The 18,037-nt window shown below is 37.1% G+C and overlaps 1 protein-coding gene and 1 pseudogene across 1 annotated transcript; one reads left to right on the top strand and one right to left on the bottom strand.

The window, feature by feature from the left end:
• Nucleotides 1–1,685: 1,685 nt before the first annotated feature.
• On the top strand, nt 1,686–11,266 carry LOC121774797 (protein NAP1-like). Its single transcript, XM_042171654.1, has 24 exons — nt 1,686–1,910; nt 2,657–3,108; nt 3,214–3,288; nt 3,702–3,782; nt 4,021–4,101; nt 4,202–4,284; nt 4,546–4,630; nt 4,828–4,953; nt 5,109–5,216; nt 5,382–5,426; nt 6,080–6,222; nt 6,553–6,685; nt 6,855–6,965; nt 7,124–7,202; nt 7,569–7,762; nt 7,892–8,037; nt 8,268–8,349; nt 8,421–8,531; nt 8,657–8,782; nt 8,866–9,005; nt 9,086–9,182; nt 9,271–10,262; nt 10,347–10,556; nt 10,625–11,266. Exons 2-24 carry the CDS (start codon nt 2,704–2,706, stop codon nt 11,118–11,120), a joined length of 4,149 nt encoding a protein of 1,382 aa, XP_042027588.1. The 5' UTR covers nt 1,686–1,910; nt 2,657–2,703; the 3' UTR covers nt 11,121–11,266.
• Nucleotides 11,267–12,351: 1,085 nt separating this feature from the next.
• LOC121774054 lies at nt 12,352–17,330 on the bottom strand (annotated as a pseudogene).
• Nucleotides 17,331–18,037: the final 707 nt, after the last annotated feature.

The raw sequence follows: 18,037 nt of genomic DNA on the forward strand, positions 1-18,037 counted from the left end.
CAAATTAGGGCTGGGTAAAAATACCGAAATACCGAAATACCGCCCTTATCGTACCGAAAAATTACCGAAAATACCGGATTTTCGGTATACCGCAATTTTCGGTAAGGTATGATACCTTATCGATTTATTTCGGTAAGGTAAAGGTATGAATTTTCATATACCGAGGTATACCGGGGTATACCGAAAATACGGTATATACCGTAATTTTAGGTATATACCGAAAATATGGTATATACCGATATATGTTTTTTTGTAGATGCAAACTTGAGCCAAGAAGATGAACAGTTGCTAGGGGATCCACTTTTATCTTCTAATTGATGAACTTGAGCCAAGAAGATGAACGGAGGTCAGAGTTTTATCTTTACTAAATACGTATACATGTTAAAGCTCTTTAACTTGTCATTTCTTAAATTGGATCTATGTAATTTTATTCGCTATAGTTAAAAATTGTGAATCATGATTTTAATGTTCATTTTAAAAAAAAGAGTTGTGCCTATGTGGTTTGTTTATTATTTACGCATCCAAGTCTATTTAGATTGTGGCAAGTAGTATATATATGCATTATTTCATATGGTTTATTGAGTTAATAATTTAGTTTACTGAAAATTGTTTAAAACTTCACAAATGCAGGTTTATGATGATAAATTGAAGGACAGTGGAGGCTGCAAGAACTGAAGATGATATTAAGATATTATTACTTAATGTTCGTGATATGATATTGAACATTGTTTAATTGCATGGAGTTTAATTGTTGCAGTTTTTTTAACATTATTTGAATGTTTGAGTTTTATGAAATTGGATTTTTTTAAAGTATTTTGAAATATTATTTTCATTGTTTTTGTATTTAGAATTATATGCAAAATAATGAGATTTTGGTATCTCATATCGTAGTCCGATATATCGTAAAACTCTGGTATACCGAAAAAGTACGGTATACCGAATTTAGGTATGATATACCGAAAATGAAGTATGGTATCGGTATTGAACTTTGTCTTACCAAAAATAAGGTATACCGAAATTCGGTATACCGAAAATTTTGGTAAGGTAAAGGTATGATTTTTTCTCATACCGAATTTTCGGTAAGGTATACGGTATGATGGTTTCGGTAAGGTATACCGTACCTACCCACCCCTAGTTCAAATGCTAAGTTAAAAATATTTCGCACTTAAATTACGAAATAAATTGGAATATACTTTTACAACACATCATAGATTTTCTACATTACTTTAAAATAGATTACTAAAATGTCAGGCTAATATTCCACCCGTTTGCCGATAATTAGCTCTTACTAGTATTTCTTTTTTGTCTCTATGCGAATAGCTATTTTATTATCATAATTTTTTTTGTTTATCATTTTTGGTATTCATTTTCTACATTCAATTAACTTTTCTCACTCTCGTTATAATAATAATAATAATACAGTATAAAAATAAAATTCACATTATATTTACTTTTTTTCCATCAATTTTTGTGTACATTTTTTAAAACCCATTAATAGTCTTCACTAAAGAGGGACGCAGATAATATTACAAGAAAAAACAGGGGTTAATTGCAAACGGAGAGTCTTCCGTAAATAGGAGCGCAGATGAAATAACAAGAAAAATTGGGTTAATACTCGAATTAAAGGAAAACAAGAGTCCAAAAGGGAAAGGAAAATAAAATTGGGTCGCATCGTGCTGGGCTGCTTGCAGACTCAGTTGTATCTTTCTCTCTCTAAACAATCTGCTCACAAAATAATTTAAGCAATCAGCTTGATTAATTTCTGCTGCTACCTGCATTTATAGTGTAGAGAGTAATAGTTGAAGTTGAAGTTGAAGTTGCAGTAGCTGGATCTGAACTCGAAGGAGCTGTTGTCACTCGCGCCCAATTTTGATGCGGAGCTCCAGTAGCCTCCTCATTTCAACTTAATGGTATTCTCATTGTGTGTGTGAGCGAGAATTTTCTAATTACTTGTTGTGTGTGATCAGAAAATGTGTTTGTTTGAGGTTGCGGCGGGAACCGGTCAATTGCTTGTCGTGATTGGGAATAAGGTGTTCGTTTATGTGTTTTTTGGCGGCATTTGGAAAAGAGAATAGTGTAGAGAGTGCGGGATGTCTAATTGTTGTACTTGTGTATAGGAATTGGAGATATTTCTGTGCTGAAGCTGAAGATGGGGGTATGAACTTGGAAGAAGAGTTGTATTTGGTTGAGAATTCAACTTAATGTTATTCTTATGGACAGAGAGAATAAATTACTTAATGTTTTGTGTGTAATTCCTAAATGCGTTTGTTTGAGGTTGATGTGTGGGACGGTCAATTGCTCGCCACGATCGGGAATTAGGCATTTGATTGTGTTTTATTGTTTGTTTCATGCAGCATTTAGGAAATAGAATGGTGGAAAGAGTCTAGGGATGTCTAATTGTTGTAATTGTGTATTGGAAGTCAAGATATTTTTTGTAAGCCAGTTAGTTCATGAGTTGATTAGGCATCATACATGTTTATACGATTTGAGGTTTCCGATTCCATCCTGAAAGTAGTAAATTATCTATGTTATAGAAATGTTGGTTTCAGATTCCTGGAGAGTTTATGTTGTTTTTCTTTGGGAAAATTAACAGGTAATTTTAATTTGGATAATCATGTAAATTATCTGATTACGTTAAGATGGGGTTATGAATCAGGAAGGAGAGTTGTTTTTGGTTGAGAATTCTTCTTGAGAGTGATAGAGATGCCAAAGTCTAGGCCGAATTTCCCAGCTCAAGATGTATTATCATCTGCTCAAGGATCAGTGAGGTCGAGAGAATGGGAGGGTCCGACTAGGTGGACTGAGTACTTGGGTCCTGATGCAGCATCCAGGAGTAATGCTGGAGCCGAAGGAGCGACTAGTCAAAACTCAAGCATTTCATCCCAGAAGGGTCTGAACATGCAATGGGTTTACCAGCTCACTCATGTAGCTGAAGGGCTAATGGCGAAAATGTATAGACTTAATCAGATTTTGGATTATCCTGATTTGGTTAATCATATCTACTCTGAAGCGTTTTGGAAAGCTGGTCTGTTCCCTAACTACCCGAAGATTTGTACTTTGCTAGAGAAGAAGTTTCCTGAACATCACAGCAAGCTGCAGCTCGAACGGGTAGCACTTTTAGATCCTTTTTGTTGGTCTCAGAAACATTTGTTCCAATTTTCTGTCATGTGAATTGGCTTTCAAGTGTCAGCGTTTCATGGAATTCTGTGGTAGGTTGACAAGCTTGCTTTGGATGCCATTAATGATAGTGCTGAGGTTCATTTACAGAGCATGGAGCCATGGATTCAGGTAAGATAATGTTCCTGTTGGGGTTGGGGGACCTTTATTATGCTATTTATGCTTTGATTTCCATGCTACATTTTATGGCAGTATTTGTACTTTTGTAGTTGACAGGGATAACTGTATTGGTTGATAACAATCTGCTTCTGTTAAAAGTTTACTACAAAGTAACTATTTGTTGAAAACTATTATGTTTTTCCTTTTTGCTAACAATTTGGTTAGATTAGGGGAAAACAATTTGGTTAGATTAGGGGAAAATCCATTCAGGCATCTGTGCTTAAGTATTTTGCAGGCATACTCATTCACAAAACCATTAAATGTTCATACAAGAAACTTCAGAATTACTTTTTTTCCCATTAGCTTATATGATACCAAATTACTTATATGACTTACTTCATGGTTATTTCCTTTCTCTGGATCAGCTACTTCTTGACCTGATGGCATTCCGAGAACAATCTTTGCGACTTATTCTGGACCTAAGCAGTACTGTGATTACCTTGCTGGTATGGAATGGAAACAATATTAATTTTCTTGTTGAAAAGCTGGAGATGTACGAATGTTACATTACCCATGTGATGGTTACGCATATTTTGTTATCTAGAAGGCTATTATGTATAGAAAGTACTTTTTCTCTAAAAAAGGATACACTCATGATGATATTCTCCAAAGAATTATTATCGACATTCAACACTGTATTACCAATAACTTTTTAATAGTTTGATTTGACCACCTTCCTTGCAGCCACACCAAAACTCTCTCATACTACATGCGTTTATGGACCTCTTTTGCTCGTTTATTCGTGTTAATCTATTTTCTGAGAAGGTGAGTCTATGGCAGGCATCACTGATCCATTTCCTTTCATCTTTTCAGCTGAAAATTAAGTTGATTTTATCTCTTACATGAACAAATATTTGCACTACAGATACCTAGGAAAATGATGCTGCAAACATACAATCTTTTGCACTCCATGGCACGGAACGATCGTGATTGTGACTTTTACCATAGGTGAGATAACTTCTTATCATATACAAGACCTTTTGAGGGGGATTTCCTGACATGCTTTATGTGCTTGAGAACATATTCTTTCTGAAGAAATATGCTATTGTAGTCTTGTAGATGATATGAATCATATGATTATTGTACAACATAAACTTCAGGTTCTTATCAAGAATAGTCATACAAACTGTTATCTATCTGTTTTTCTTTCTTGAATGCCCAATTTTTTATTAGAACTCTGCTAATCTCCTTTTCTCTTTTGACTTGCAGATTAATTCAATTTGTAGATTCTTATGATCCACCTTTGAAGGGGTTACATGAAGATCTTAATTTTGTCAGTCCTAGAATTGGAGAGGTTATATTCTCTTTCTCAACCTACAATCCTAAATTTCTTCCTTTGAAAATAAATTTCTCTCTTTGATCCTTAGTCCTCCAATTTTAATTAATTATTTTCATGGCCCTGTGCTTCCTTAGAAATAGAGAGTTTGCTTGTGCTGTTTTTGTACTGTTCAGCGGGTTCACTGTTTTTTATTCTGCAAATTCTTATATCAGGTCTTAGAGGCTGTGGGCCCAATTATCTTTTTATCTACAGATACACGGAAGCTGCGGAATGAGGGTTTTCTGAGTCCATTTCATCCTAGATACCCTGACATACTTACAAACTCTGCACATCCAATGGTAACAAGTCATCTGTTTTTTTTCATATTAATGCATTGTTGCATGTTCCGGAAGGTTGCAGAATGACTTACCATGGAATTGACAAATTGTATCTACAAAGAAAGCTATGCAATAAATATAACTGAGCCTTTTTATCTCTTTTACAATACATGCAGAGAGCTCAGGACCTTGCAAATGTTACTTCGTATCGTGAGTGGGTGCTGTTTGGATATTTAGTTTGTCCGGATGAGCTTCTTAGAGTGACCAGCATTGACATTGCTTTGGTACGCTATGTTGCCACCCTTTTCTTCTGTCTTTTTAATGTTTATTACTATGCCGTCCATGGTATTTTTGGTTGCATGCTACAGTTTCCATTCTTTGATTTACTGGATACTGTCCTCTATTTATAGCTGACAGTCCTTCATGCGTGTTTCTCATTCTCATATCAGGTTGTGCTGAAGGAAAACTTAGTTCTTCCACTATTCAGGGATGAAGTAAGTCTTATATCCGTTACACTTAAAGGACACTTTGTGTCTGGGTATTTTGTATTCTGCACTTTGCAAGGAATAGAAGGATGTTGTAGACTATGGGAGAACTGCTAGTCCTTCAAACCTCTTTCCATTAGCCATTCATAATGAAACTAGATGTTCTATACTTTGTATATTCCTTGCTGTGAACCTGCTTATCCTGACTGTACAGGTTTGCATTATGGTGGCTAGTTCTATTTTGTGTTGATAATGAGGCTTTTTTTGTAAAAGTTAAGAAAACTGGATTTTGAGCTTCTAATTATAATGAAACTTTAAACAATGAAAGTGTTGCACAACAACAATGACTGCTGGTAATGTGGTGAAGAGGATTTTACAACTAGGTTTCTCTGCACCTCCCATGACCAGCTACATAAAAATTACCAATCTCCCCCTTTAATGGATGGTAAAGTTTTTGGTTTTTACTATTCATGTTGAGATTGGGATATTTTCCATTTAGTTCCCAGGCAAGAAAATTTCTAATTGCACTCAGCTTTTCCTACTGATATAGTTTGGTATCTTTTCATCTATTTAAAATCCCAAACTTGGTGATTGTGACTGCTTTTGTTTCTTTAGGATTAGTAAGGAACAGCTTCCCTAAACCTTCTGTTTTGTTTGTGCAGCATATATTATTGCACGAAGACTATCAGCTATATGTTTTACCACGAATATTGGAATCGAAAAAGATGGCAAAATCTGGACGAACGAAGCAAAAAGAAGCAGACCTAGAGTATAGTGTTGCAAAGCAGGTAGAGAAAATGATCAGGTATTACATGCAGACTTTCTTATTTAACTTATTGATATCTGGTGACTGTGCGCCAAAATTGCATGTCCTGCCTATAATCTACCACAATGCTGGAAAGTCTGCTTATAACACACATAAAGACACACTGGCAACTACTTGTATTCAGAAACTTCTACACGTAGGCCATAGCTTCATTTCATTTTCAGCACAAACATTTTTCTTATTTGGGCATAAGTTCAGTTTTCTCCCTAAGCGTTCCTCTCAGAACTGTTATGAATTATTTGGATCTTTTATAAAATTATGATTATACCTCTTCAAATTACCTTTTTGATGTGGTTTTTTACTGTACAGTGAGGTACACGAGCAAGCCCTTTACTCCTGTGATGGCATACACCATGAAAGGAGAGTAATGTTAAAGCAGGAAATTGGAAGAATGGTCCTGTTCTTTACTGATCAACCCAGTTTATTGGCTCCTAATATCCAGGTTTGCATGTCTATGGCATAATGATTTCCAATATCCTCATTCGGACTATGTATCTTGTTTGAGGGAGTAAGGATCAGAGAAAGAAAGGAGCAAGTAATTCACTTACATTATGTTAGATGCCAGCAGGTCAATGTATATATTAAAGTTTAATCTGCTGCTGGTTATGCAGATGGTTTTTTCTGCCTTAGCTTTTGCACAGAGTGAGGTTTTATGGTACTTTCAGCATGTCGGAGTAGAGTCTTCTAAATCCAAAACAGCTCGAGTTGTGTCAGTAGAAAATGTAAGAAAAGTTTCTTTCAAATGTATTTTTGTCGCGGGGCAGTTCTTGATTTTTGGATCTGTTTATTTTATTGAAATATAATCATTTTACCTTTCTTGATTTTTGGCAATTTTTTGGCATCTAAACACTTCATCTTTTTACTTGATTTACAATTACAGGATCCAAACGACCCAACCATTGGTTTCTTATTGGATGGGATGGACCGGCTTTGCTGTCTGGTCCGCAAGTATATTGCAGGTTAGGTTCCTTGTGGTGGAAATTTTCAGACCTTGAACTTTATGTTGGATTTGCACGAGACTGTAAATATTTTGCCGTGTGACCTAGCATACTGCTGAACTTTTCATTCATTGCAGTAATGAACTTCCAAAATTGATGTCAAAACATGGAATTAATTATTTTGATTCTGATCTGATGGGCCTGATAATACTTTCAACATAGCATTGTGCTGTAGAGTAGCTTTGTAGAGCCCTCCTGAGATTTTTCACTTGTATTGCAGCAATAGTGTGTCACTGCTAACATTGGTTGCTGGAAAACGAAGTGGCATAATCTGAACTCTCCTTTTTATTTGATTTTTACTGAAATCTAGAAATTTGTTTCTCTCAGCCATTAGAGGCTATGCCTTATCATACCTATCATCCTGTGCTGGTAGAATCCGATTCCTGCTTGGCACTCCTGGAATGGTGGCACTTGACCTAGATGCTACCTTAAAGGGACTTTTCCAAAGGATTGTTCAACATCTAGAGAACATACCAAAACCTCAGGGAGAAAACATTTCCACAATCTCATGTGATTTATCGGTAAGCTGTTTATTCCCGTGCTTCTCATTGTATCGACCCACAGTTTTTCCAAGTTCTAGAAATACTGTTGCTTCATCACTTCTTCAGTTCAGTTTTGCTTCTAGTTACAGATTGTTTTCTGACATTCAGGAGCTACGCAAAGATTGGTTAACCGTGTTGATGATTGTCACTTCTGCTCGTTCATCAATCAACATTAGACATTTAGAGAAAGCGACTGTATCCACTGGCAAAGAGGGGTTGCTGTCAGAAGGCAATGCTGCATACAATTGGTCCAGGTTCTCACTTTAACCAAACATCTTCTGAAAGAATGTTGAACATGCAGTCTGGTCACTTTTTAATTCGAACAAATTTGTTGTCTTGGAAAGCTTCTTAGAATCGTTTCTCTTGTTTCCTCTATGTAAAATACTCTATGGTTCCTCTTATGTTTAACTTCACCACTTGACTGATCAGTACATAACGCAAAGTTTTCGAGTATGAAAAGTTGACACATTTTGAACATATGCAGATGTGTTGATGAGCTTGAAGCTCAATTAACAAAATTTGGGGGTTTGAAGAAACTTTACTTCTACCATCTACATCTTACAACCGTAAGTTGCATAATGTACAAAATCTTATAAGAATACAATATACTGTCAATCTGACTTAACTGGTACTGTAGGTTTTCCGCAACACCATGTTTGGGCCCGAGGGTCGTCCCCAACATTGCTGTGCTTGGCTTGGTGTTGCTAGCAGTTTCCCGGAATGTGCTTCACCAATTGTTCCAGAGGAGGTATCTTCAAAAACTCAGTTCCTCACATTAGTCAAGTCATAGTCAATAAGTGGTGTTATTTTGTTCTAGTTTTGTAGTGCTAGAATACCGGTCAGAGTCCATAATTTCATCTCTTTTACATATAGGTGACTAAAATTGGCCGTGACGCAGTTCTATATGTTGAGTCCCTTATTGAATCTATAATGGGAGGATTGGAAGGTTTAATTAATATTCTCGACTCTGATGGAGGATTCGGTTCCCTGGAGATGCAGGTTGCTACTTCTCTGTTTGCTTCTGAGCTACAAACCATAGTTTACATATTGCTCTTCTTGTATTAATTTTGTGTAAGTTTCAGCTTCTCCCAGACCAAGCAGCGAATCTCATGAACTTGACATCCAGATTATCCATTCCTTCAGCAAAGTCTCCGAAGGGTTCATATGGTTTTCATTTACCAGGCTATGAGAGCTATCCAGAAAATAACAGCTCTATCAAAATGTGAGTTTCCTTTTGTTTTACTCCTCTTTTCCTCTATGCTATCTAGGTTGCAAATTTTCAATTTTCTGTTTCGGTGACAGGTTAGAAGCTGCAATGCAGAGGTTGACAAATCTCTGTTCTGTCCTGAATGACATGGAGCCTATATGTGTTTTAAACCATGTTTTTGTTCTCAGAGAGGTAAGCGTCCCGAGTTGGTTATATAAGTTGCTCAATTTTTAGATTTCAAAACCCGAATCTTCTCAATTCGTTTCCGTTTGTGATGCAGTATATGAGAGAATGCATCCTAGGGAATTTCAAAAGGAGATTGCTCACTGTCCTGAAAACTGATTCCGATCTTCAGAGACCATCAGTCTTAGAGTCACTAATCCGTAGACATACTTCCATAGTTCATCTAGCAGAGCAACATGTCAGCATGGACCTCACCAATGGCATTCGTGAAATTCTCCTTGCAGAGACCTACTCAGGTCCCGTTTCATCTCTACAGTTGTTTGAAAAACCCGTGGAACAGCAAACAGGCTCAGCTACTGAAGCTGTATGCAATTGGTACATAGAAAACATTGTTAAGGATGTGGCTGGTGCCGGAATCCTCTTTGCACCTCTTCATCGATGCTTTAAGAGCACAAGGCCAGTTGGTGGATACTTTGCCGAGTCAGTAACTGACCTCACGGAACTGAAAGCCTTCGTTCGAACTTTTGGGAGCTACGGAGTTGACAGGCTGGATCGGATGCTAAAAGAGCACACTGCAGCTCTCCTGAACTGCATTGACACAACATTGCGTGCAAATCGTGAGAATCTGGAGGCAGTTGCAGGGAGTATGCATTCCGGTGATAGGATAGAAACTGAAGCGAGTATAAAGCAGATAGTTGATATGGATACGATGGTTAGGTTCTGCATCCAGGCGGGGCAAGCCATTGCTTTTGATTCCCTTCTGGCTGAAGCTTCGGGTATTGTTTTAAAAGAAGGCGCTCCTCTGATTCATTCGCTGCTAACGGGCGTTGCAAATCACTTACCTGATGAAATACCGGAAAACAAGGAGATCAGGAGAATGAGAAGAGTAGCGAACTCTGTAAACGTGGCTGGTGATCACGACTTCGCATGGATCAGATTGATACTGGAAGAGGTGGGGGGTGCAACCGACGGATCATGGAGCTTGCTGCCGTATCTATTTGCAACCTTTATGACATCTAATATCTGGTATACAACTGCTTTCAACGTCGAAACCGGAGGCTTCAGCAACAACGTTCATTGTTTAGCCAGGTATGCAAATGCAATAGGCCCTTGTTTTATGAAGATTACATAAGAATGATCTCAAAATCTAGAGACTAAAAAACCTTTTATCAGGTGCATATGTGCTGTGATCGCGGGAAGTGAACTCGTGAGGCTCGAAAGAGAGTATCGACAGAAACACTCGCTTTCAAACGGACACATCAGCGAATCCGACCCCGAGGCACCAAGCTACGCTTCCATTGATGCAAGCATAAAATCCACAATGCAGCTTTTCATCAAATTCTCAGCAGCAATAATTCTGGATTCTTGGAGTGAAAGCAATAGGTAATTCGAAAAATGTCACAATTTGATCAGCTCTCCCTCCCTACATATACTTATGTTTGTTTCTGCAGGTCCCACCTTGTGGCGAAGCTGATCTTTCTCGATCAAATCTGCGAGATCTCGCCACACATTCCACGGAGCACGTTGGAGTCACACGTGCCTTACACCATTCTTCGCTCCATCTACAGCCAATGCTACTCGAATTCTTCCACTCCCTTCGCGCAAATAAGTGGTTCTTCGCCAAGGCATTCTCCGGCCATGTCCCTTGCTCACGGCTCCCCGTCGCTGAGGCAACCGCGTGGCGATTCATCAACTCCACTATCCAACACACACGACTCTGGCTATCCCAAACCGTCGTCCACCCACGGCCAAGATCAGTATGAAATGGACAGTTTCGGTGCGAGAAGCATCGATAGCAGAAATCGGAACGTCAGGCGATCCGGGCCCTTGGATTACAGCCAAAGCCATAAATCGAAATTCGCCGGAGGGTCCACGTCTACTAGCACCGGTCCTAGTCCCTTGCCCAGATTTGCTGTTTCGAGATCCGGCCCTATATCATATAAATGAAGAGAGCTTTTACAATCGTGAAGCAATTTTGTTTATTTTGTACAACTTCTATTATTACATTATTTATATTCCTAGTTTAAGTTGTTTTTTTTTGCATGTAATAACACTTTCAATCTTAATGTAAAAATAACTCTTCTTCATGTTTTTTTTTTAATTTAATACATGAACAATTTAAGGGTCACAGTGGAAAGGTTACTGGTATTTAGTTTGTGATTCTCATATTCTACATTTTCATTTTGTATTTATTAAAAAGACAAAAAAGGAATAACTAAAGTTTCAAATAAAAGTTACTCCACCTCTTTTTAAAAATAGCAGCTATTTTCATTTTGGGCCGTTCTTTAAAAATAAAAACTTTAGAATATTTCTATTTTAGGACATGGACCCCACAATCCACTAACTCTACTTTCACTACTTTTTCTCATCCTCTCTCTTATTTTGCTCATTTTTCTTTTCCTATTTCTTTACTAATTCTTCTCACTTACTTTACCAATTGTGCATCGAAATCGTGCTGTTTTAAATGTTTTTATTTTTTGAATACGGAGGAAGTACTACTTTTCTTTCTCTAACTACTTACCCCATGACTTTGGAATGCCAGCCTCTCTTTCCATTACACCACCTTTCCACAGAAAAAAGAAAGTCGAAATGATATTCTAATTTCTCTTTTTTTAATTATGTATGCCTAATAATCAACTTGGATTAAAAGGTAGGACTACTAACCACATATATTGACATATTTATACACTATTACATTACAATATGACATAACTAAATAAGTACTTAATAATCAACTTGGATTAAAAGGTGGGACTACCAACCACATATATTAACATATTTGTACACTATTACATTACAATATGACATAACTAAGTGCTTTTAATTAGAGCGCTATACAAGTGATAATATACCTAAGAGTGCAACCGGTTGTATGGTACATCCTGCATCCCGAGCGAATTCCTAGGATGCAACCGGTTGTACGGTACATCTCAGGGGCGGACGCAGAAATAAATAACGATAAGGGCTGTGATTTCTAAAATATGTTGTAAAATATATTTTTGGGTGTTTTAGATTATTTATAGGGGCTTTTACATGATAATTTGCATTAAATTTAGATAAATTTTAAAAATTTACAAAAGAAAAAAGATTAAAAATTAATTTTATTAAGGGCTTTATGCCCACCCCCATTATACCCTGGTACATGTTGCATCCCAAGTAGATTTACATTACAACCGGTTTCACTAATACATTACAATATGACATAACCAAGTGCTTTTAATTACAACGCAGTATAGTCCTCAAGAGACGATACTTCAACACCACAAACATCAACGGCACGGCCCCAAAGAAAACCAAGAGCAGTGCTGCCGCCGCCCGCCCATGCTCGAAGAACAGCAAGCACGAGCAGAACGCCACCATCATTGGAGAAGAAGAGCGTCAACAAGCCGACCACCATCCAAACCGGCAGCGCCATGAGGAAGTCCTCGTCGGAGTAGCGGGATGTGAGGATCGAGAGGAACATGAGCATCGAGGTGAGCGAGGATAGCGTCGCCACAGCCTCTGACACCGGGAAGAGCATGAACATCCTCTGGCTCTCGAGGATAGGGGCGCCACGACCGTTGTAGCCGCCTGGGACGGTGAAGGCCGTCGTGAACACCACCGTTGCGATCAACACCGCCACCACCATACACGATTTCGCGGTTTGCTTCATGTATTTCTCCCCTTCCGCACAGAGGTCTTTGTGCTCCACTACGAATAGTTCGCGAGGCGTTTGCCCTTCCTTGTTCTTCTTGTGTCTAAATGCGGGCTGTACAAGCTTCTCAACCGCCTGAAAATTTCTCGATGATTATATTTTCATGTTACATCTCGTATCTTATGATATAAAATCAAAACATCATGTACATACTCCAAACTATGATCTAGACCGTTAGAAAATATTTCAACACAGTGTCAACGGTTGACACCGTGTTGACGTTGCATTGACATTGTGTTGACATCAAAATCTTGAAATTTTACAGTGTGTTGACAGTGTGTTGAAAAGTTTGGAGTTTGTATAATATATAGAGTTTGCATTTTACCACTACCCTAGTAGGAGATTTATAAAGTCTAAGAGGCAAAATAATAGGGCTATAATCATCATTAGACACGTATTTCAGTTGAGTATTGTTATAGTCTACAAATTTTTATGTTCATGCATATATACACTGTCTCACGTAAAATTCAATTCTAACTTCGATCTACTATTTCATACAGTAGTATATAACAGAATGTTGTCGAGCTGATTTTGAGGAGGCAATTTTGGCGTATGTTGTTACCTTCCTCATCTATCTATGTATGTTGCTATCAAATCTTTGGTACCACCCAACTCATACATCAAATTGACGTAGCGATGTAAAACCGCAACATGAAATATGCTATGTGTTTTCCCGTTTACTTTGTACAATAAATTATGGTCGTTTTTGAATAATTCCACCAAGAATTCATCATTTCCCGTAGGGATGTCAATTTAGCCCGCAACCCGTGGGTTGGCCCGAATAGCCCGCCAAATTTATAGGGTTAGGGCTGAAAATTTCCAGCCCGATAAAATTACAGCCCGATTAGCCCGCACCCGATTAACCTGCAACCCGTTAGGGCCAGACCCGAAAACCCGATGGGCTGGCCCGGAAACCCGATAAAATTTCTATTGTTCTATTTGTTTGACTCTAATTCGACACTTCATTGGTTATTTTATAATATAGATTACTAAAAAAATAACTTTCCATTTTATATATTAAATACATAAATTATATATTAAGTTTTTATTAATATAATAATAGATAAATGAATTACAAACTTCAAATTCACTAAAAAATATATTTAAATTTCGAAACATGCTTTAAAATTTCTTGATGTGTATGTTTTATTTTGCATAAATCTCAAATATTAGTATTTGATCATGTTTATGTTTGAGTTTAAGCATATATCTCAAATTTATCATAATTAAATATTTTACATTTTATAAATATAACTAATTTTCACTATCATTTATTGGATTGACCGCATGTTAATTTTATCGGTAGCAACCCGATTAACCCGATGGGCTAGCCCGAAACCCGAGCTTTTAGGGTTAGGGTTGAACTTTTATAACCCGCAAAAATCACGACCCGATTAGCCCGCACCCGATTGACCCGCAACCCGAATAGGGTTGGCCCGAAACCCGGTGGGCTGGCCCGATTGACATCCCTAATTTCCCGCATCTGCTGCTATAAAAAATAATGTCGAAGAATCCATAACCCTAGCTAGCTTCATCTGCCGACTCAACAACTCCCACTACTTCAATTTCCACTATTTCAGCATGCACTTGTTGACTCAGCTTGAGTTGTTGGTGACCCAACAACTACGGTTGCTTCAACATGTGCTGGCTCAACAGCTCCTGCTATTTCAATATCTTCTTTACACAATTCAACAGCATCCCACAAACAATTCATTAATCTTTTGGCATTACACCTTGCATTTATGTCGTCAATCGCTGACTTCTTCATACATGGTAGTACTAAATATATCAAGTAATGTAATTAAACCCTTGTCATTAAGTTGAAAAAAATTATAAATCATATATATACAACCAAAAGAAAGAAAACAAGATATAGTACATAAATACTAACCATTTATTGCAATCCTGTTCCAAAATCCTGGGCTGTTGTCACAAGAAAATGCAGATGGACTCCGTGCAAGCACATGCAATGGTGTCTCGCGCCACAACCATTGTTTTATCTTCTCTCACCATCTTCATACCTAATTCTAATTAATTCACACATCATAAGATGTTGTAATAGAATGCAATTAAGACAACCTTACCGTACAACTCAGAGTCAATTGCTGAAGTCAGCATGTTGGCCTTCTCTAGTGTGGTCCATGATCCGATATTCGAATTCAAGTAGAGAAGGTTGGCCATTTCACCGAATCCCAGCAATGCAGCCATATAGAGCGGCCAAACACCATTTTCACCCTTAATATTTGCCAAATTAGGGTGTTTTTGTAACATAATTTCAGCAATTTTAGTGTGTCCAGCAGCTGCAGCAAAGCATACCCTTTCAGGTTCTGAGTTTCCACGTCATCTATTTCGATATTTTCCAATAATTTTGAGACAAACATTTCATGGCCGCCTTCGACTGCAGCTACGTGCAGTGCGATTTCACCTCCGTCAGTTATGGCGGTTCTGATCAAGTTTCTGTTTGTGTTTAAAAGCACCCAAGCAGCATCCCTTTAGTGCGACGGTATCTCTTCTTTCACCTGCTCGAATGTTTGAGAATGATTCGTTAGATTGCTTGATTTAAAAGACCTTGCTGGAATTTTAAATTTAATTAAACTCAGTCATTTTTTATAATAATATTTACTATAAATAAAATTGACAGTTATTCTTTCAGAAATTCTCAATGAAAATTTGACAATAAATTTTATAAAAATGTTAATGTTGATGAATTAATTATTTTTCTAAAGGGGTAGGGTCTGGGTCAGGCCCCAACCGCACCATGAGGGACGGTCTCAACACAGACCAAGACACAACTCTAAGATCGCTAAACTAATTATTTAAAAATTCTCCTTTCGTCCCATTTAAGATAATTACTCCCCCTGTCCCCTATTAATTGTCCACTTTTGCCATTTTCATCCACCCCTATTAATTGTCCACTTTTGCCATTTTCATCCACCCCTATTAATTGTCCGCTTTCACCTTTTTTTACTATAAATAGTAAATAAGTCTGACATTCCACCAACTCATTTCACTCATATTTTATTATAAAACTAATATACAAAAGTGTGACCCATATTCACTGACCTTTTCAACCCACTTTCCTTTACATTTCTTAAAACCTGTGCCGGAACCAAAATGGACAATTAATGGGGGACGGAGGGAGTACTACTTTCTTATCGACAGATTCCTTTAGGCAGAGTTGTTGAATGTGATAAAGTAGGGATTTTTTTGATGAATACTCCCTTAATCCCACGTTACTTGAAGTGTTTCTTTTCGACACGAGATTTAAGAAAGTTGTGCTTAGTGAGTTAGTTAAATAAAGTAAAATAAAGTATACGAGAAAATAAAGTGAGAGATATGAGAGAGAGTAAAGCCAAAGAAAGAATAAAGTATGTATGATTAAATGTTTTGTTTTAGCCAAAAAGAGAAATGACTCAAGTAACTTGAGATTACCCAACATGGAATGCAACTTAAGTAACTTGGGACAGAGGGAATATTTTAATGAGGATATCACACATTGGTTGGAACATCTTGAATGAGACAAATGCAGTATATATTATATTAGAGTATAGTACTAGCTAGTATTTTGTATTTTTGTTTTATTTTTACATATACAAATGTAATTTTGCTCGTTTTTGTTTTATAAAGTCCACTAAAAATAACTAATGAAAGATTAGAGAGATCGACACACTCGACCAAGTTATGCTCGATTTATCAAAGATTTATAAATGAAATTCTTTGGCGCAGTTCTACAAATATACGTCTCATAAATTTCTTGACCAACTATAGCTGGAAAACACTTGAATAATATCCTATCTATATCTCGAATTTTCAGCAAACAGAATAATTTCAAAATGTCTATTGACCTAAGTCTCCAGTCCACACATAACTAACAATTCCACCCCAACATGTCGAGATATAGTATTTTTTTATTTGTGTCATGTACTTTAATGACAAATTCTTTACGGTCGATGTATTATCACTTTTCCTATTTAGTTTACTAGTTCAATTTTTCCATTTTACTTTTAAAAATAAATTAATTTGTTTTATGACTAATCAACGTATTTTTAGATAAACGTCTTAATTAATATTTTTCTCTTAAAAAACCTACAATTTCCCCTTAATTTCATGTGAGAAAAAGCACTTAATTACTATTAGAGTTATTCCATTAATTTCATGTTAAAAAAAACACTTACCATGAGATGAGGAATAGCCATTTTCATTCAGATTTATCCCCTCATGTTGTCTTCCCAGTATTTTTGAGACAAAAATCCCCATGGAATATTATGCAGGCTACACAAAACAAATACATAAATTAGTTCTATTTATCACAAAATAATTAATTAACAATTAATGCACCTAAAGAAAAGGATGAGAAACAACTGCCTTGAAGAGAGAAAGAGAGAAGATCGGTTTTTGCAGAGAAACTATTGTAGAGTGAAGAAGGTTGGATTCTTCTCAATGAATGTTAGGGAGTTGAAAACCCTAATTATAAAGAGAGGATCCAATAATTTAGTTTTTTCTTTTTGAATATTCTAATCAGCTGAAATGCCATAGTAATTTCCATCTTTTTGGACAGATTTGCTTTATCATCACTACCAATTTCCACAAGGTGATGAAAAATTATGACCATTGAAATACAAACCATTAGCTATTAATTTTTGTCGTGTTCGCATGGTGCGGACCACACACTAGTATCGTTTCCAAACATCTAAGGCCATCCACTACGCTGTCTCTATACCGTCCTTGAAACCGTCTCTTAACTACTATTTGAGCACTATTTGAGGGTCCCACTGTCCTTTTTTTCCTCCATCCCTTAACTAAGGGACGGAACCTGCAACGCTCCGTCTCTTAACCGTCTCTATACCGTCCCTTAATTACTATTCATTCAATTTCATTTAGAATTTTTTTTTCTACCCAATTCAATTTAAACAAACACACTTTATTAAAAACCACACTCACAAACTAAATAAACACACAAAATAAAAAAATACACAAAATAAAAAAATAACTACTCCGCCGGCGAATCATCCTCTGGAGGCGGTCGAGGTTTAGGGGGTGTCAGAAGGTCAAGTTGTGCTGCCATAGCAACAATTCCGTTCCACCAGGCCGTGAATTGGGCGTACGAGAAGTGGGAAGTGTCCGCCATTGTGGCGGTCATGTACGCCACCATAAGTGTATCCGAGCCTCC

This window comes from Salvia splendens, chromosome 17 (genome assembly GCF_004379255.2).
Source record: "Salvia splendens isolate huo1 chromosome 17, SspV2, whole genome shotgun sequence".
In the NCBI taxonomy this organism is placed as follows: domain Eukaryota; kingdom Viridiplantae; phylum Streptophyta; class Magnoliopsida; order Lamiales; family Lamiaceae; genus Salvia; species Salvia splendens.